The sequence below is a fragment of the Chenopodium album genome, chromosome 17 (genome assembly GCF_948465745.1).
Source record: "Chenopodium album chromosome 17, dcCheAlbu1.1, whole genome shotgun sequence".
NCBI lineage: Eukaryota > Viridiplantae > Streptophyta > Magnoliopsida > Caryophyllales > Amaranthaceae > Chenopodium > Chenopodium album.
The window spans coordinates 50,369,135-50,391,456 of NC_137850.1; the positions used below are offsets into that span (position 1 = coordinate 50,369,135).

Sequence of the window (22,322 nt, forward strand, 5' to 3'; positions counted from 1 at the left end):
CGAGAAATGATATATAGTTTGATTTGATTATAAACTAACACTTCGATCAAAAAACCTAAATTTGACCCATACTTTTTATTTTGTAACCGTGTGCACAATTTAAATCTTGATATATTTTAAAATGATACACAATACACTCAGTACTAACCTTTAAATGATACACGATACACTCAGTACTAACCTTTAAATGATACATGATACACTCAGTACTAACCTTTAATAACTTTTTTTTTTAACTAAAAAACAAATCACATATTTTAAAATATGGCAATACAAAGTTACAAGCTTACAACACGGTGTAACTTACTGTAAAATTTTTAAATATTTAAAATACCAAATATGAATTAAGGGTAATTAGGCTCTAACTATTCATTTGGTCGTCTAATTTAATTAAACTTATTTTATATGTTTTTTTAATCTTATTTTTATTTACACTTATTATATTTGAAATTAATTTTCAAAATTTTCAACTTATTTTTTCTTAAATTAAATAAGTGAAATAATACCCTAAACAAACAAACATACCTTGGCTCGCAATAATAAATTGTTATATTTCCATGAGCCCTTCTCACATAACATCCATCTCCATCTCCATCTCCTTGAAGCATCATACTACATCCATATAATTACATACCCTTATTGTTAAAAAGACTTAGGGTGCGTTCTATTCACCTGATTTTTACTTATCTTAACTTATTTGAACTTATCTGATCTTATCTTAATTTATTAACCCTTATTAGAACTTATTTTAGTTATAAATTAAACTTGGATAACCCTGATTAATCCCTATCACAATTTATCTGAACTTATTTTTCTTGAACTTATCTTATCTAAACTTATTAACTCTTATCTAAACTTATCTGAACTTATTAACCCTGAACTAAGTGGAAATAAGGTGAACAGAACATGACTTAAATTAACTTTTTTTTTAAAAAAATAATAAAGAGACTGAATTCAAGCAACTAATTATATATATATATTTTAAAGTTTGTGGGGATAATCTATTTAATTACAAACCAAAAATAAACAAACATAGTAATGTCCAATTACAATTAAGCCGTTGTAATTGGTGTGGCATATCTCATTTAAAGATTTGTCGCTGATTCTCTCGACACTTGTCAAACAAATACGAGCGCGAGTGACTTAATTTAATCTCACTGGCGCGAGTGGGGGTCTCCTAATCCGGTAAGCAGTATTTAAGGGCAGTATTAACATACTTAGCGCTCCTTGTTTTAGGTTTTTTATTAATTAATTAATGTTAATACTATAATTAAATTTTAATTAATTACTCCATAGTTGGCTTTATTATTGAGGTCATAGGGATTTATAATATCATTATATTGTTAGTTATAGTATATTAGCATTAATAAAGTGTCTATAGTGTAATTGAAGCTTTCCATTTTAAAAACATTTCTATTTTAAATACTAATCCGTACACGACGTTTTATAATATAACTATATGAATTAAAAATTAAAAAGACTATTGAAACAAAATTTCCAATAAATTTTGAAAGAGAGAAGAAAAGAAAAAAGAAAAAAAAAAAAGTCTATCAAATATAGCTTCTTCTCTAATTAGTTTGTCCTTGCTCATTGTCAAAAGCTGCTCATCAACTCTTATAGTAAGTCAATCTCTCTTTCAATCTTTTCTTCTAAAAGAAACTTTTTTGTTTTTTCTATTTTCCATCAAATAAATATAAATCTTTCTCTTCCCTTTCTATACTAGGTAAATGATATGTGTTTCATCTAAAAAAAGCTTCAATTTTTTTTTATTAGAAAAAACTTAATTAAACTTTATCATTTAATTTTTGTTAGTATTCATGTGAATAATTCATGATTTTTACCGCGAGATCTGATCTTTTACATTTTATTATTATGAAATAATATTATGAAGTAATTCATATCATTAATATAGCTCCAATAATATTGGGGCATATGTGTTTTGTGGGTGGATTGATTATAATTTATTTCCATGCATAATAAGTCTTCAATTTTGCTTTAATTTAGTTTATCTTCTTAATTATTTTGTCATTAATTTTTTTTATTATGACCTAAAGTGATCGAAAATGTTGTATAGACAAAATGGGGAGAGGAAAAATTGTGATAAAAAGGATTGACAATGCAACAAGTAGACAAGTAACCTTCTCAAAACGAAGAAGTGGATTGCTCAAGAAAGCTCGAGAATTATCAGTCTTGTGCGATGCAGAAGTTGGAGCAATTATCTTTTCTAGCACCGGAAAACTTTATGACTTTGCAAGCACCAAGTATGTTTACAATTTCTAGATTTAATGTTTTCTTCTCATCTGATTCTTTTGATTAGTATCCTTAATTATCATGTTCTTGATCGATGGATTAGAAAATTAAGAAATTTATAAGCATCAACATACATAGTACTAGTATTATTTTTAGGGGATTTATTCCTATATTTTGATCTTAATCTTTTTCTTAATTTTTGTAAAGAGATTATATAATTTTTATGTGGATATAAGTCAATAAGATGTTAAAAAATCAAATTAAACATTTCATAAGCTAGTATAGATACATGATTTGTTATTTTTGGTTAAAATTGAAGAATATAAATTGGAATATTCCTTAATTAGTACTTTTAATTTTTCTTTTTTTTTTTGGTGCAAAAGAGAGGCTAAGTCCCAAAAGTAACAAATAAAACAAGCAAAATTAGGGGAAATTTGGCGAGGCATAGCAAAACCTATATACAAGTATATAACATCATCCTCATATAAATCTCATCACAAGAAGAGTTTTTTTTTTGTTTAACTAATGAAAATTAAATTTCACGTGTGCAATTGGAGAACTAAAATTACATTTGTGTAGTCCTAAAACCCAACACACATGTTTTATGAATTATTGAATTATAATACTGCTATTTTATTGGAGTAAAATACAATTTAGCTGATCAATTAAATTTATTAATGAATGTGTACAAAGTTCTAATTTATAATAAAATATATATTTCCTCAAGGGGGTTAAAATTACTGGTGTTGAATCGAAGTAAGGTCTAGTATCTTCAGGGGACTACTATGCCCTTTAATGTTCGATAATTAATTTTGACATCATACTATTGAATACATTAAATTCACTTCAATAGTTGTAATTTGATTAATAGTTTGTTCACTTTATTTTCACTAATATCAAGAATACATGAGTGTTGCTAAGGGTTAATTAGGTTACTCAAGTTCAATTTGCAAACAAAATAAGTTTTAATAATGTCTAATAAGTTCAGATAAGTATAAAGATAAGTATAAATCAGGTGAATAAAGTGCACCCTTCATTTCAACGAATGTAATTTCGCCCAATTTTATAACTTATAGTGACCAGTTGCCAACTTACCATTGATTAATCTCTATACATCTATTGTTAGATCTATCTCAGTTTTCTTTCTATTCTCCTTAAGAATTTTTAGCCTTTTTCTGATATGAAGTTTCATAGTTGAGTTGTTCCCAAACATCTTCTATTACATATTAATTTTCATTAGATCAGTTTGTAGGATAAATCAGTTACTTATCTTTCCTCAAATAACTTACATCTTTATTTTATCATGTATCACTCTTAGATTAATACATGTCTATTGTCTAGTGTTCAAACAAACATGAGTAAAGCTGTCTCACTTTGGAAGTTGAAGCTAAAAAGAACTTCTAATCTTTAGTCTCTATTTTATTATCAAACAATTTTAAGATAAAACCAAATTACTGACTTTGTATCTTATCTAGATAGACTAATTTGCCTTCCACTAATTATAACATTAAAAAATTTTGAAATTATTTGTTACTAAGCTTTTTTTTTGAAAAATAATACTACCCCCGTTTCATATTTTTTGCAACTTTTGTCAAAATTGGATGTTACACATAATTTGCAACTAATATTTTCTTTCTTTTTTAGGTTGTCATTTCTCTCTATCTCTCTCCTCATCACATGCATTTCTATTTTTCTCTCTCTATCTTACACTCACAAACAAACTTTTTCCTAAGAGTTCATGCACCGTTTAAAGTTGCAAAAAAAAAAAAATGTGAAACAGAGGTAGTAATAAAATAAAATCAATAAGTGTATATGTCCAAACTTAATTATTTGAACTTATCAGTATTGAGCTTATCTTATTGCCTAACTAGCAAAAAATAAGATGGTAATAAGAATGAAGTCTCGAAGTTAATTATTAGTACTTCGTAATTCCTACACTTAATTATCAGCTAGAACATATCATTATTGAACTTATATAAGCTAAACTTATTATATCCTTAAAATAATCTAATCAAAACTTACTATTGTATCTTTAAAGTTATCCTATCTAAACTCATCTAAGCTTTATTGAATTTATTTTATCTAAAACTAATATCACTGAACTTATATTATTTGAACTTATCAAAGTTTATAAGGCATAAATTATTAGCGAAAATTAGGTGTAGAGAACAGAGACGTACTTATCTATAACCCTAGTGGTTTAGTTGAATTGAACCTTGTTATGTTATTTGTATAATATAATCATCATAATTGGCTATTATATGCGCATGTCCTTCCTCCACAAATCGAAAAGGATAAATCCATAGTATATAATGTACTCTCCAGCCTCGAGTAAGACCATTTCATCATCAGGACCACCATCAAAACAAAATGTTCTACCAAGCACAGCTTGGTCTAGTGGTCAAGTTTGTATCTCACAATCAAGAGGTTGTGGGATCAAGCCCCATTAGAGGCACCATTGGGGTGGGGATTCCCCCTCACTTCCAAAGTGTCTAGCCCGCTAACTCGGATCGGGAGGACCTGTGAGAGGTTCCGACCTGGTAGGGCCCTTCTCCTTACCAACAAAAAAAAAACACAAAAAAAAAAAAAAAAAAAAAAAAAATCAAAACAAAATGTTCAAGTATTGCCCTCAATTGATTACATTGCATGGCTCTTTAAGTATTTAATTAGTTCGACATTGGTTATTATCACACTGTCCCGAACTCTCATAGTCAAAATTTTGGCATATGCTATTATTGCATTAATCGTATAATCTACACTCTTTTTAAATATACTTGATTAACGGACATGTTGATTTGTTTGACATCATTTTTGGTTTTCAGTTTCTTATTTTTTTGAAAATCAAAAACCAAAAACAGGAAATAGAAAAAGGTGTTTTCACTTTTATGTTGTCAGTTTTCAAAATTATCATGATTTTAATAAGTTTATGTAATTTTTGATTCATTATGGGACATATATCATATACTTTTAAAAAACAAAAAACCAAAAAACAGAAAACCACAGTAATGCCAAACGAACAACTTTTATTTTTATTTTTTAATATTATAAACTAGTACTATTTACGTCAGGTATGTATTTATCTATGTTCCTTTTTTTAGATATAGTCCAATGTTGTGAGCAAATAAATGGGAGTACAAACATACAATTTGATGCCTTTATTTTTGTTGGTTTGAGTGAAAAAAAGACATAGAAGATCAGGATTTTCTTGTCAGTATTGAGCTTAAGTTATTGCAGGCGAGGCTCTAGTTTTGGAAGTTCTACATTTATACATTTAGTACTGTTTCTCATGATTCCTTATTGTATTTTGTATAGTTTGTTCTATAATTATCTTGAATTTTTGAATCAATAAAATTTATTTTTTTCATCCCACTAGTGATTGTAAAAAATGTTGAGGTTTTATATTTTTATTGGTCTTTTTTTGCACAGTAGACTATTATTATTATATCTTATCGTACCTAATATTATTTAAATCTACCAATAATTATTTTGAAAATTTTATTTAATATTATATTAAAACGTATATATTGAAAATTTTATGCATGAATGTGAAGGGATAAATGCACATCAAATATAAATTAATTTTATCATTTTAATGTGTGATTTATTAACATGCATAATGACAAGAAAAAACAAACTAGTGTTTCAAGATATCACATGACAAATCTCCAACAAGTTTAATACCAAACGAGGAGAGTTAGACCACACAATTTTTCTTACATGTGAATCCACCTTATTGGGGCCGGGCGGCAATCATTTATACAAAGTATTAGTTTTAATGTTCCTAAGACATCTTCAAATCTTATACATCTTCAAATCTTATACATCTCCATTATTCAATTCAAAATAATGAGCCCTAATCTTATTTTGAGAATAATGAAGATGGGCAAAGAACAGAAATATGCTCTAATCCTTAATTAAATCTTTAGTCTGCAAACTCTGCTAAACACAAATTCTACTCTGAAAAGAGCCTAACCATATACAACATGATTCTATGACTTACATCTCAAATTCAATTGATAGATAGATTCTATGCGCTAGTATTCTTTTCTCTTATAATTTAACTTGGGATAATCAAATTGAAACCTCACAACTCATATTTGAACTATTAGTTCATCTCTAAACATATATTCCATGATTTCCATCAACACTCATCCCAAAGAAAAATCACAAACTACAATTTACAGAATTCTTACCCTCTAGGGTTAAACAAATTAAAGCTAGATTTAAAAAGATGTCTTAGCTTAAAGTGAATATTTTATTCCCTCTCAAGATAGAAGATTTATTATGGGTTCAACTCTCATAAATTGATACTCCCTCCGTTCTTTTTTTAAATGCATCACTTTGATTTTTGCACTATTCACATACCATGGTTGACTTAATTTTTTCACCTTAATAAAATAAATAAATGCTATTGTATAATATATTGTTAGATTCGTCTTAATGTCTAGTTTCATAATATAATTTTGTTATAATTTTTACTAATTAACAATTAAAGATATAAATGTTCAAAGTTGCGGCTCGACAAATGTACCGGTCAAACTTATGCACCAAAAAAAAAAAAAAAAAAAAAAAAAAAAAAAAAAGAAAAAAAGAAAGGAGTATAACAACTAAATTAGTTGATTGAAAGTCTACTCATTTACAATAGAAACCAATTAATCAAATACATTTCTGATACTATAATAAAAAATTTAAAAAGTAGAGAAAATTCATTTGCAAAAAACTAAGGTCCTGTTCATTTCAACTTAAGTTCAGTTCAATTCAGTTCAGCTCCAATCAGCTCAGTTCAGTTCATCTCCTAATTTCCTTCTCTGATAAAATATTCATTTCAGCTCTATCCAATTCAGTTCAGTTCAGCTCCAATAAATTCAGTTCAGTAAATGTGAACAGGCCCTTAGTTTGAACACTTGTGCATGCTCCAAAGGAGTATAGTCTTTCTTCGATCAAAATTAATCTTATAACCTTGGTAATACTTAAAATTGAAATCAGTTGCAATTACATAAAAGAAACAATCAACCAACTAATCTAGGTAAGAAAGGATCACTAACAAAAACAGAATTTTCTAGATACTACAGTTAAAAATCTATAGATGGGATTAAATTAAAGAATTCTCATATTAATAGAAGAGAATACCATAAATTCAATAAATAGAAATTTTTAATTCAATAATGTGATAAACAATGAAGATTAGGGTTTCCCAAAAAGGTGCCTTGAACTACCAATCATGGAGGTCAAAGGATTGAAGTGTGTGTGTAAGAGAGAGAGAAAGCACGCTATGGGTTCAGTCCAAGACTTCATTATTAAAATTTTGAAGTGTGTATTTATTCGTGCTAGGGTTACCACATTTTCAATATATAATTAAATTTTAAACTTTATACTATGTATCTGAATACGATCCAATAATGCCCCTAAAGTACAAATAGACATAGTTTGTAGACATAATAATGGAAAGAGCATACAGAGAAAAAATTTAAATGGTCAAATAAGAACAATCAATAACGAAATATGTCAAAACTCTCTTAACATTATACATAACCAGATTGCTAAAAACTGATACTAGCTGTTACTAGCAATTTTGTACAAGTAATAAAGTATTCTACTGGTCAAAACAATAAATAAGTTAATCATCAACTAATGAAATCATATACCAATCTGTTGTCCAAATAATACCCTACTTTTATTCATAAACATCCCTAATACCCCGTACTTCCATGCCAAGAGAAAAGAGCCTCCTTCATTCGCATTCCTTCATGCTGAGCCACTGAAGTCTTTCTTTCACATTCATCGTAGTCTAATTTAACCATCATCCATTGCTGTAGCTATAAAAATTCGTTGACAAAACCATATTTAGTTCAAACTTTAGGGAGCTGAATATGGAAGAATATGAGAGCATTAGACATTACCTATACCATGGTGTTTATCATCCTTGTATCCTTGGATTAATTTGTGCAGCAGCAGAAAGCTCTTCAGCTCCGCCTTCTTTTGAACCTTTTCCATGTTTCTGAATGAAGTTGCTCTTCAGCTACCACTTCTTGTTAGACCTCAGTGATCATCCTGTTAGCTGGTCTCTGAACTTCGCTCGCTCAGAAGGGAAAGAAAGGGGGGGGGGGTGTTCATGGCAGGAATTTATTGAAGTATATTAAACCCGCATTACCAAGACTGTTAAATTTATCCCTTAAGGAAAAGTGACATTGATTTTTTGAATGCTACTTTCAGCATGAAAATGGTGATTGAAAGATACAACAAAATGAAGGAAGAGAACAACCACCAGCTTTCATCTGCTGCTTCTGAACTTAAGGTAAGAAAATTTTATCACTTGATCAATCTTGCTTATACAAAAAAGCTTGACCTGCATGCACACTGTTGTATTAATTTTATTTCTGTAAACATGCAGTAGGTTACGTAATATGCAATTAAACAAGGGAAGAAGAGTAACTAGGAAAGATTGATAATTGTACACATTACTGATGCAATTACATAATCAATTAAAGACCAATTTCAGATATTTGAGTGGCTGGACTGCTGGACCTTCCCAGCTCCCACTCAATGACTCTAACAAAGTAACAAGCTAAAGCAAAGCAAAATAGTCACAACTTTCTGATTAATTTTCTCCTCTCTTTCTGCCTTCCTAAATATACTAAGTTGACAGATAATTCTTGTTTGTTAACCTTCTCTTTCCTATAATATTTCCCAAGATACCCATAATCATAAGCGAATAATAATCATTCTCCATAGTAACCTTCCCACAAAGCCAGTCTACTACAAATATTCCAAGTGGGAGTCACATATACTCTACTATCAAGCCATCAGCACATCAGACACCAAATTAAGCTAAACCAAACATACCCAATGAACTGACTGCACCAAAAAGTGCATTTGCTGTGTCGCCCCTGGCTCCTTTTCTTCTTTACTGAATTATCATTCAATATGGAAGAAGTTCTAGAGTGTGGAAAGGAGAAATGAGGCAATACAGTAGTGAAAACTAAGGTGCAGAAGGAATATGTTGTTGTGGCTGATAAAATTCCTCTCGTCCCAAATTATTTTGCACACTCGCCTATTCCACAGAGAAAAGTAAGAGAAAGAGCTGAGTTAGAGAGAGAGAGAGAGAGAAGGCTTACTTGTCAAAGACAAGTGTGCAAAATCATATGGGACAAGTAAAAACTACTTCGTATAATGGTAACTATGTTCTGGTTCTAGGAAATACATACACTGGTGTTTACTTTATAGTCAATTAGACAATCGATTTGTCTGTTGGCCATCAAATAATAATCAGAATTGCAGTAGACAGTGGTAACAGAACTCAAAAATTGACACCAACTTCAAACTTTCAAAGTTTATCAGAGAGGGCTGAGGGCAGTGAAAACTAATAATTCAGGGGAAACAGCTTGAAAAATAGAATGAACATCAAGACAGAGAGAAAAATATAGAAATACAAAGCAGATGACAGAATAACATAAATGACACCTATAAAAGGAAGGATTAATTTTGATGGAGAGATGCATGATTATCAAAATGGGCTAGACTTGTCTTTTTTGTTATAGATACCCAAACTCAATATCTGGGATCCGTCATTGGTTTGGTAAGGAGGAGCAGCTCAAACGATGTGACCATAGACTAGTGGTTGATATAGAAGTAATATTTCTGACACAAGCCAGTGATGAAGCCAAGAGCTCTAAAATTTCTTAGCCAAGGCTTGTCTTACTACCATTCTGGAGCAAAATTCTTTCCCGAATGCAGAGAAGGGACTAAGAAAGCTTGGAATTTTGGAACACCTAATCCAAAATAGCTCAAAAAAAAAAAAAAAAAAAGCAACTCATCAAATTACTGATAAAATTCTTTTCCTTCGTCAAGTTCTGAGCTTGTGATATTTGAGAATGACCCTATTAGGGAAAAAATGAAAAAAGTAAAAGAAAAAAAAAAGGCAAGTTGATTAAAGGCGCTATTTACTTTGTTACCAAGGGTGTCTCTCTTCCCTCCATCTCCTGTGCTAGTATTTAGCTCCTTTTGTTGGGTCAGGGATGAAGAAGGAAAATCTGTGGAGGAAAGGAATTGAGGAAAATTCTTCCCTGCTATTCACCTATCGTAACAACTTCTAAAGAATCAAAAGCACACCCCCAATACGTAGAAACAAAATCCAAGGAATCATACAAATAACAGACAAAAATAACCCAAAAAAAGGGAAGAAAAATCCCAAGTGTTAATTTATGTCTTAGAGTAATTCAAACATTTATAAACCAATCTCCAGCATCAGATGATCTATAACTCTCACCAAAATAGAGTTGAAATGAACGACTACCTCAAGGAAACCACAAGATTGCATTACAAGAATAACCCACCAAAATGCTGGTTTTCTCTTTCCAAGTCTCATAGGCATCAGTGGCCGGAGATTAAAGAAAGTTATAGGGTGCTGAACAAACTAGAGTGCAGATGATACAGCACGATTAAGGTGAGGTGAAAATGAAAGGAAGTAAAGGCATTGTCCAGTATATCACTTGATGAAGGCATGAAGCAACAAGTGAAACCAAGAAGTATTCTATTATATCCAGAAACCAGTTAATTTCATTTTGCTATCAAAGCCTCCTCTACAACTATCCAGCCACCAAAAAATCTTTTTGCCATCCTGATATTCTACACCCTAGGCAGAAATCATATAGAACATATGCTGATGCATTAAACAGATTGAGCCATTGAGGGTACTAGGGGATTAAGATACGCAGTCATGAGAGGTTAGAAACATGTACTTCCCTCTCAACCACTTCCTCCCTTTCTCACATCTACAAAGTTAGTAGTTTTACAGATAACACTGTCACAAGATCACGGTGTTATCTTGTTTTACCCATAAATACATCTATTATTTTCCCTCTTTTCATTTAAGCAGCTTCATTCAACCATCATCCTCACTTACAAGAATACGACAGTCATAAAAAAAAGGGGCTGTGGCAACTTACGAAGCATGAGCTGCAGTTCTCGTATGAAGTAGCTTAGTAGAAACACAAAAGCTTCAGCCAGCAAGCCTATAATCTAATTGCCTTATGTTTCATTTGCAGAAGATACCTGCAACTCAGAAGAGCCTCAAAGCCCTGCAACAATCAGTATATATTTCATTAAAATATAGTTCGTTTCTTTTTTGGCAGCAGTGTGCCAGGTAGCCCGGATTCAACAAGGCCACAGCTCAGAACAGGTATGCAGATGATCAAACAGTGCCAGCCCATGAACAAGGAGGATACTCCCTCAAAAGGCATGCTTGGAATGGGGGTAGAGCATTAAAGGGGGTAATAAGAGTCAAACTAAGATGGATCTTAAGTACTTGTGAGAGAACGAGGTAGTGATGGTGTGACTTTCAATGCAAATGAGATAGTGATGCTGTGATGATAAAGGAAGTGAGGGAAACTATTACCCTCATCTTGGGGTAATTGTTAATTGTTATCCTAGTATAATGGAGGGCAACTATACCCCTATCGTGAGGGTGATAATCTCCCTATCTCTCTCTGTCTCTCTCTCTCTTCATCATACCACCACTATAATATTTCCTTTATCACCACCTCATACTCTATCGTCTTCATTTACAGTCATATTTCTTGGTTTGACACTTTGACTTATTACCCCTTAAATTACTAGCCTCTAAATTACTACCCCAATCCAAGCATGTCCTAAACGGAGAAGAAATAAAAATCTCAATTGTAATTTTGACAACAAAGATGAGCATGAAATCAGGTATTATAAAACACAAAATAATATAATTGTAATTCTGTCCTCTTCAAAGGGAGAGAATGCTCCACCCACAGGAAACACAAACTTTTTGCCCCTTTCTAAAAAACAAGCCTACTGAAGCATAGCACTGCAATGAATAATTCTTCTTGATCAGTCTCCTTCCCACTGGTCTAGGACTTCAATTAACCACTAGAACTCTAAAAGACACACCAGCCCCTCTAAAAGCATCTCACATTCTGTGCAAGTTTTACCAATATAGGCATATAGCTCATCCTAATCAGTCACCCCTATGGCTGGCCCTACTCTATTACTAAAGTATGTTGATGCCATTGATTTTTAGGCAAGAGCTTCTAAGTATGAGAAAACAAATAACCCCCAGCCTGTTTCACATTCTAAGGTCTTTGAGACCAGATTTTGATCAATATCTGCAATCAATACACGTTTTAATCCGTCCCATGATTAAGTAACTCTACTGATTCGCAAAGACTAAGGAGAGTTTAAAAGGTTGATGGGTGGGTGTGGCACTCAGATTTAGAGAGAGGAAAAAAAGTTCCTATGAAAAAATGTTATAAGGGAACTTGAAACCTTGACTAGGGATAGCAAAAACTCAAAACATTTCGGGTTCTCTCTTTTCAAGTGCTCCAACAAATGTCCCATGATACCATCTTCCACATTTATGAAATTAAAGCTAAAGTATCATTATTCTTCTTTTCCAAGCTACAAGAACAGCAGTAACTTTATTTTTGTTATAGCATATTTACATGATAAGAAGTATTATGTTGCACAGAGTTTAGTAGGTAACACTATTTAGAATGTGTTTTTGAGTGTCAGTCGAAGGAATTTGACTATTCAAGGCCAATAAGTGGGGTATGAGGTAGTAAGGCCTTTAATAAAAGCCCTGTCAATAATATTATCAACGTAAATATCAGATGAATAATTCCAGTAAGAATCTTTTCTTAGAAAAAAGATGAGTCATATCATAGGAAAAAAGATGAGTCATATCATAGGCAGATAAATCACCACTATAAGTCATATCATAGGCATATAACTCACCACTATAAGTCTTATCATGGGCATGTAAACCACGACTATACTTACAATTCCTCTAATATGTACCAACAACCAAAGCCACTCAAACAATTAAGTAGGTATATTACCCTACTTTTGAGTTCAATCACTCTTACACTTGATAGTTTATGTGAGACAGACATATGATAAGACAGAATGACTTTAGATAGGATATAGGGGTGATCTTTATGAGTAACTAGAGGATTATGTGATGAAATCTCCATCCTTGGCTACCCTTTATTTTCTTCTCAAACAATTTTCACTGTCTGACCCAATCTTGAAGAAGTCTTTCTTTCTTTCAGCTAGCAGCCTAGCAAGCAAACAAGGATTCTAAACTTGACATGAAATTTGCAACCCACAGGGCATGTCAGGCAAACCATCTACCTCAAAAATTGATAGCTCAACATTAAACTCAAAAATAGTTTTTCCTATACACTCAATTCATGAACTCTAACAAATTTCAAGGTTCCAGCATCAACTGTTCCTAAAAGCACAGTGCATATGGACTTCCTGTCTTTTGCTTCATAAAAGAGCTCTTACAAACATGACTCATTTATGTTAGACTAAATTTGTGCTCTTGAGTCTTGACTTCTTTCATTGTGCCAAGAAGTTAAATGACCTTACAAACCATGACTACAGAGCCATTATCCAGATCCAATTTAGCAATTGTCTCATAACTCACTAGGGTGCACCTCTTCCAAATTCCAGCCAGTCTACCTCATCTAAAGTAAAGCATCATCTTAGCAACAGTTGTCTAATCTACCCCAAGTAAGCCAACTCTCACCTATATCACTCAATCTTGGAACACAATCCTACTAGGTCTCTTCTAGTAGTCGATGCAGCCTTGTCATGACATCTCCGCTGCAATGTCCACTTGCTTTATGTCAGGCCTTCAACATGTATGAGGTGTTCAGAATCTCGAGTGGATCTCACTGTGACAATTCCCCAACATTTATATGACCTCACATTGGCAGATCTTGCACTCTTGTGTAGGATATTAACACTACGCCTCAACGTACTACAACCATTAAGGGTAGCAACTTGCCTCAAACATCTAATATACATTGTTCCACAGTACTGTTCTTCAAATTTTCTGACTTCAAAGAGACTCAATTCTACCATCTTGGCTTGCAATAAAATCCAACCTTATAATAATTATTGGGAAACATCCTGCCTAGAGGAAGTATGCATTACCAATGGTACCTAAATGCCTTGTAGCCATTACACCTTTAAATTTTTGGCCACCTTTTTACAAGGGAACATCAACTATACAACTTATCAATCTAAACAACAGGGAACATCCTATATATACCAGATAACATTGCTAAAGGGAGTCCAGCATGATGCGATTCAAGCCAAGAAATAATCACCATACATTGAGAAACTTCTCCATAGAGTGCTCATGCTTAAAGTAGCAATAGTGACACTTGCAACGAAGCATTCCCTTCCACAAGTCACTCTTTCAAACTATGTGACGAACTGAATTTTCTAGCTTGATATATTTGATTTAATAATGCAATAATAAAGATGAAAGCTTTAAGATTGATTGATAATGGTGGAAGGGTTACAAAAGATAGTTAATAGCTTGGCTATTACTCTCACATAGTGAGTTTAGCTCACAAATCTCCAAAATGGCTTTAGGCCATGACTCTCTCTAGGTTTCCCTAATAAATTTCTGCCTACCTATTTCCTTCCCTTCCCTCTCTATTTACACTAAGGACTATTAACCTAGTACTAATATTACTAGAATACCTATACTACCCTTCCTTAGGTTAGTCTATTACAAACTACTTGAAAAGAAAGTTACAGTAGCATTGTGTAACAAACATATTCCAAATTCAATGTAATGATTCCAAATTTAAAATGTAATGAAGGCTCAAACTCTTCATTAATATGTTCCCTGAACTTAGCTTAAAATTTTGTCCAACATCATTGTACATAATTACATATCCTAAACTCAGAAATTTTCTTGCTTGTCAAGTGCATATGAAATTGTCAAATTTCCGATAGTCACCCATCGAGGGAAATGCATATTTTAAAATGAAAACAAAGAATATAGACTAATAAACTAACCATAAAATTCACAGCTAACCACAATCTGAAAATCCATGCCAATGAACAACAAAACAAGATACCTAGGCAACTACGTACCTAAGCTGACCTGTCAGATGGTGATATTGATAAGGTTGATAATCAATCTAGGCTATAAATGTGGAGCTGAGGTCAAAAATGGAAGGGGGAGGAGAAACATGGGAATATCAGTGTAGGTTAAAAGGGATGAGGTGATCAGATGTTAAAGGCCTAATATTACCTTTGTTATATGAAAGGTAAAACTTCCAAAGGAATCGATTTTAAAAAATCACCAAAATAATAATAAGAAAAGGAAAAGAATATAACAATGGCAATGACAGAGGACTGATTTCTTTCTTCTTTATATTTCATGACGCATTGTATAAATTTACTGCACTACCAAATGTGATGTCTGAACTAAAAGAGCCCCCAATACTACCATTTCAGCATTACATGTAACGCCCAACCCCTATATCAGCATGATGTAAAAATAGAAAATGACAATAACCATTTCTCCTATTTCTGTTACAGTTTTGGCAAAGGGAGGCAGCAAACTTGAGGCAACAGCTGCAATATTTACAAGAAAGTCACAGGTAAACCAAACTTTGACCTTAAACTCGATATTATCAAATAATATACTGTAATATTTTCCAATTGACCACCAATAACCTGAAAATTGTTATACACTTTGGTAAGCAAGTAGCCACGTTATGATACCAGACATACCTGTGATTTCTATATGGTGGTTTGCACAAAATCTGTCACATTCCAGCATCATACCCCTGCAGCTTTTACTACGTGATTACGATGAATTTAACTCATCTTATACAAATATTATAATATATAAAGAAAGAACTACACAAAAGAGCAGGGGGGGAAAAGTATGCACTACAGAAAGAGTAATATTTCAAACACCATTTATCAACATTTACCAATGATATTCAGATATTTCAAGAGAAATTGTATTTTGGATTGAGCATCAAATTACACATAGGAGATTCCCAACTGTTTCCTAGAATTCAAATATAAATTTGAGCACACCAAACTCATCATTCATGATTTATACAAAATATACCTAAATGACTGCAAGAGTTTTCATGATATAGTCCCACAAGGAACTGATCATGATTTTAAATTTAGATACACTACCCATATCCCTCAAAACAACGATTCAAGATTTTAATACACTACACATATCCCTCAAAACAACGGTTCAAGATTTTAGCTTTTGATCTTCAAGTGAAAGGTAATAGCTAGAAAGACACATCAAGTAAAATATAGCTTGCACAAGCTAGATTATGGTTCCAGTGACTAGCAGCATTCATCATTCAAGCACACAACACTGAAAACAGGTAGCTAAAATCAAAACTCATTTACCTAAGTAGCATGATTGCTTTTCTTCAAATCCAAGATGGATGAATAGCACAACTGCACAAGAGAATAAATCTGTTCCAGGAAACAATAGTTCACATCAGAGAATAACAAGAGGCTGGAGATAAACTAGTGGGTATATGCTAATCAATGCATCAATTTGCCAGCCGTAATGTTATTAAAAAAAAATTAAAAAAAAAAAAAAGAAAAAGAAAAAAAGAGAGAGAGAATAGTCATAAACAAAGTAACAAGGTAAACAGCTAAAAACATCCTAGTGGAATCAGATATTTATTATTATTATTATTATTATTATTAAAAATGAAAGACAGTTGCTTTCTGGGAAAACCGGTTAGTCAGGCAGGAATGACACATATTGAAACTGTAAAAGTTATCTACTCCAAGAGGACAAAGACACTTGGCTACAAATTACAGTAACATTTTAAATTTTGACACGCAAATATTTCAATTTTCAACAGACTTGCAAAATGTTCGGCCTCTATATCTTAGCATCCAGTTTAATGGTTGCAGGAAACTTATGGGGCAAGAACTTTCAGGTTTAAGCATCAAAGACATGCAGAACTTGGAAACTCAATTGGAAACAAGCTTGAAAAGTGTGAGAATGAAAAAGGTATGAAATATTTCTGCTGCACAAATTCAAATCCTAAATGCAAACACAACAATTAACAACTTTGCTATTGTTTGCAGGACCAACTCCTATCTGAAGAGATCAGAGAACTTAACCAAAGGGTCACTTCATCAACAATATCTACTAATTTTTATTCTATTTATGCACATGACAAAGTGTGCTGAAAGTTGTTAAACTTGTTGCAGGGAGCTATAATTCATCAAGACAATATTGAGCTTTATAAGCAATTGAATCTCGTGAAACAGCAAAATTCAGAGCTACAAAAGCAGGTATCAAACAGAGAGGCTGTTTAATGAATAAAGGCCATTAATATAATAAATGAAATCAACTATAAGAAAAAATTTCAATTTCTGATGACCTTCTGTTTGCTAGTGTGTCTAAGAAAGATTCTGAATTTCAGGTGTGCACAACAGAGGACACGAATCAGATACAGCAACACCCACACATGTCATATAATGTCAATAACGATTCTCACATGAACACGGCAATCAATCTCCAGCTAAGCCAACCAGAGCAGCACAATGATGAAACATCAGCAAAAAAAATGAAATTATGGTACTTTGACTCTCTAATAAACTATTTTTTTTTTCAGAAATCCATAAAAAGAATCAAGGAGAAAATATATTATACACTAATAAGGCACGTTTTGTTTGTAGCTTGCAACTACATTAGCAAAGCTGGTACTGTGTCCAGTGCCACAACAAATGCTTAGCCAAGCATTAAAACAAACCGTTCTACTTGAATGGGAAGATGCATGTGCTCAGAGAAAGAAGCATTCAGCAACATCTGCAGATTTGGTATGATTTGGTACATAGCGGTAATTTAGTATAGCAGACCAATGACCAACAATAGCTTTCCATAATAAAAAACAATAGATGTGCTTGTTAAATATTAATTTTTTTTAAGGTATGTAATTGTTCTTATGATGGTGTGTTTCACGAATTCAAATGCTAGTAGCTGTAGACCCTTTTCTTGTGAAATAAAGATCATGAATCATTGGCCTGATCAATTGAAAAATTACACTTCAGCCTGTAAAATTCAATTTGATAGAAGATTTGCAATTTGTAAAGCCATAACTCCCTGTTGCTGGATTACAAGTAGAGACCTTAGTGTCGAAAGGATTCCATGACGTCAAAGAAGGAAAGATGCAAGCTTCAATTTAAAAACTACTTCTAATTTTGCAGCAAAGGCAGTGTACTTTTTTGCAAAAAATCTAAATTAGATAACGTAAAACAAAAAAATGTATATACTTTTGCAATGAGGTCATTGGCAAATGATATAAAAATGACTTGGCATGGTTCTCTATTGTTTAATAAAGAAGTTTCATACTAGGAAAGTGCAACAAGAATCATAGTAGCTGGAGTTGTTAAAAAGGAAAACTAACGAGCCAAAGAGCAGAGAAGATTAAACTGTATCAATGATACAGCATCTACAGATAACATGTAATGGTTGTCATGAAAAAGCTACAGAAATAAAGGGAAAATATGGGAAATAAACTGCCATTCCAGCAGCAGCTAAGTTTGTTTAAAACCTAACCACGCTTCTCTTCCTTCAAGAAAGAGCACTAAGCCATCATTCACTTGTACCAATTAAGATTCCTAGAATGTTGTTGCTCAGTTCATTTTTTTTTTTTTTTATTAAATGTAATGCATTGGACTCATGGATTAAAAACTACGGACCATATGAGAGCCAATAAAACTGTAAAAGCACTAAGGGAAGACATAAATTTTACTTGATTCCAGTATTGTCAGGTAACCTTGGTTTGCTAATTATTTTATAATGGACAAATTCAGGAAGGTTTGACAAGCAGGTGGAAAAACTGCTATGAAATTGTGTTGTGAGTAATAATTTAATGTGTATGAGCTGCACTATCCTGGGATCTCTTAAGGGTGAGCCTCGACAAGAAAAATTCCTTGCACCAAGAAGAGCCATTTTGCTTTACCTATGGCTTAACCACATGGTTGTCTCTGGAACATCACACTGAATCGGCTGAAAAATCCCATAGTTCCATAACAGGAAAGATTTCAAACATCTAATTCAGGATATGTCAATGCCCACAAAGCATATTCTTGGGAAATATGATGTATGCAAACTGGACCACTATCCAACATAGATCATATTGCTAGTGGAAACGTGGGATATTGGAAATATGATGTATGCAACAGTACTTCCAAGGTATAAAGCTACCTAATGGACAAAACAGGAAGATGGCCATGCCCCCTCAATGATTTTAAGATATTGTTGTTGTCACTGACATAATGAACAAATGCAACACAGACAAATATACAATAGCTCTATGAACAAAATTGTTTGTATATTACAGCTCCTTACAGAAAGTATAATTTGACCGAAGCCAAAAAGAGGTTGACCCACCTCGTTTCTTTCAAGTCAAACTAGGCTCCTCCCATACCACAAGTAATTCTATTTTTACTTGAAAAAACTTCCAAAATATGAGCACATTGAATAACCCAGCTTTCTTTATCACCCCACACCAATATATCTCATTACACTAACCCAAATTTTCCTCTTTGGAAGAAAGTAAACTAAGGCCAATTCGGGTTTTAAAGATGAATCACCGGTCCACCATATCAAATACTATGCTAAAACAAAACCCCTAAACTTATATTTACCCTGAAACTGATGACCTTAAATACTTGCAAGCTTCCGAAAAAAGGAATTTCCAAATATTTTGTAGCTTTACCATCCTACCCTTGGTAAAACCATATTTGACCTTGATGACATTCTTCCACAACAACCTCTTTCATTTACAAGTGTTAGAAGCCGCTATACCTATCACTATGCTTGGGTAAAAAGGTTAGATAGGAAAAAAAAAAATGTGGGTGACAAAATGAGTAACTTATTTTACCTTTATTTGGATACGAAATAGAAGAAGAGAGGGGAATGGAATTGGAGAGATTCATTTCCTTTTCCCTTTAAGAAGCACAATCCCTTCACTATTGGAAAAAGTTTGAAGGAAAACGATAGTCCACTTCACCAAACCCCCCCCCCCCCCCAACACACACACACACCTCCCTTTCTCTTCTCTCATTTTTCCTCCCCTCCCTTTCTCTCCACCTCCACATCTGCTAACCAAACACAATGTAAGCTTCAATCGTAATGCAAACCAAATAGAATTTGGACAATTCTTCCTCGATTTTTTAAATAATACTAAAATATCCAATTCACGACTCACCACTTGCAAGAGATCAATTGAATGACTTCATTGAGATTACAAAACAAACAAATACAAAGTATATAGAGTTATAGACAGCCATGGTATGCCAAAGCTCAAAGGAAATATTATAATCATGTTAAATGAGGGTAATTAGCTGCATAATGCCCAACTCGAGGGACAATAGAAGCAACTTGCATAACCCACTTGCAGGATAAAGCAAATGATCATTGTTTCCAAGACCAAAATATTAAGAAAAACTGATAGCATGGTACAAAACCGCAGCAGCAGACCAAGACAACAAGAGGAAATCAATAAATATATTTTTTAAGAAAACAAACCCATCAATAACATAATATAATAAAAAACCAAATAACAAAATCAAGGGAACAAAACAGCATTATTCATGCATCTAACCCAGAAAAAAATACTCCTCAATAGCTAAAATCCATAAGATATTAATAGTTGTGTTGTTAGTGTACAAAATTAATAGTCGCGTTGATAGTGTAATTAACAGTCACGATGATGGTACTGTAATTTAAATCTGAAACCAGGTATTCTCCTTGTGTTCGAAATTAAAAGTCGCGTTGATAGTGTAATTAATAGTCACGATGATGGTATAATTTAAATCCAAAAAGTAAAAATATAATAAGAACATTCAAGAAGCTAGCAATAAAACCATTCAAAAGGACATCAAAACCACAACAAAATAAACATCATCATCATCTTCAACATCATGCAATGTTTTTATAAATATTAAGATGAAGTATAACGTACCATAATTTGCAGCAACCTGAAACAAAAACATCTGATAATCAATTCAACCTAAAAAATAAAAATAAAAAAATCAATAATCGGTGCAATGACATATAATGCAAAGAAATTGATCATTCATGAATTAAAAAATTACCCATGAAATTTTTTGATGAATAAACTCAAAAAAATGGTAAAATGAGGATACATTTTTGCAGGAAAACAAAGGGAATGAAGAAGAACCCAAGAACAGTAAAACACCATGGAAGTTCGGAAGAATAAAATTTAAAAAATATGAGAAGCGTAGATTGGAAGAAGAGAGAGAAAAATATCTCAAGACACTTTGGTATACCCTAGAATATGTTAATATTAAAGTCCTTCTCAACCAAGGTCCCACAAAAGGGTGGTATATTGTATTAGGAATCATAGAATTTTCTTCTAATGATTCCATTAATGGTATAAAATCTCCATTAATTACCATCCTCGAGTCCTCTAGTATTAACCTTTTCCTACCTTATGACACTAGTTTAACAGCATTTGAGTTTGCAAGTAATTTTACAAAGTTCATGGTTTTGGTGTGACAGAACTACAAGGGTGAGTGATATAAACGAAATTTAATCTCATATCTTGAGTGTCGTATTTAAGATGTTATCAAGTGAACTAGTTGATCATTTAGATCTTTATAATTAGATGGATAATCTTTACTATCTTTACTCTCTTTTCTTCAATAATGGTGAGTTGTGATCATCAATGTGCACAAATTTAACTTAATTTACTTAATATACCCTATATTAAGTAAAGTACGTGCTTTGGGGCAATTAGGAAATGAAACCATTGTCTAACTTAATCGGTGAAACAAGCAAGTTAGGTACTTTATACATTTTGGAATCACAACACATTTCTACTAAGGCCATGTTTGGTAAATGGTTTTTTGACGACTTTTTGGTTAGCTTTTGGCTTTTGACTTTTTTATGTGGTCAAACAGCCAAAAAATGTGTTTGGTAATTGGCTTGTTAGTCAGCGAAAAAGCTAGCTTTTAAGTCAAAATGAAAAAGCTGGTTTGAGTAGCTTTTTTGTTGACTTTTGGCTTGTTGGCCCACAAATTATCTAATAAACAGCCAACAACTAACAATTAATTTACCAAACACTTTTATAAACAGCCAACTTAAACAACCAATTTCAAAAGCCATTATAAACAACCAAACATTCCTGCTGATCAAACAAGCCAAGTGAACCAGCTAACAGCCAACCGCCAACAACCATTTGCCAAACAAGGCCAAAGAA

The 22,322-nt window shown here is 32.5% G+C and overlaps 1 protein-coding gene and 1 long non-coding RNA gene across 4 annotated transcripts; one reads left to right on the top strand and one right to left on the bottom strand.

The window, feature by feature from the left end:
• Positions 1–2,079: 2,079 nt before the first annotated feature.
• Positions 2,080–18,067, top strand: LOC145590116 (MADS-box transcription factor 23-like). The gene is made up of 8 exons (XM_081646860.1): positions 2,080–2,261; positions 8,464–8,545; positions 15,628–15,689; positions 16,996–17,095; positions 17,173–17,214; positions 17,299–17,382; positions 17,514–17,668; positions 17,770–18,067. Exons 1-8 carry the CDS (start codon positions 2,080–2,082, stop codon positions 17,783–17,785), a joined length of 723 nt encoding a protein of 240 aa, XP_081502986.1. The 3' UTR covers positions 17,786–18,067.
• On the bottom strand, positions 7,731–21,291 carry LOC145590119 (uncharacterized). 3 transcript variants are annotated; one of them, XR_014101862.1, is made up of 8 exons: positions 21,196–21,286; positions 21,063–21,110; positions 16,474–16,542; positions 15,823–15,878; positions 11,196–11,327; positions 9,094–9,301; positions 8,151–8,596; positions 7,731–8,066 (listed from the first exon to the last, which is right to left on the bottom strand). It is a non-coding gene; the product is annotated as an uncharacterized LOC145590119 (long non-coding RNA). The 3 variants fall into 3 exon arrangements; XR_014101860.1 differs by having other exon boundaries at positions 21,063–21,291; XR_014101861.1 differs by lacking the exon at positions 9,094–9,301 and having other exon boundaries at positions 21,063–21,291.
• Positions 21,292–22,322: the final 1,031 nt, after the last annotated feature.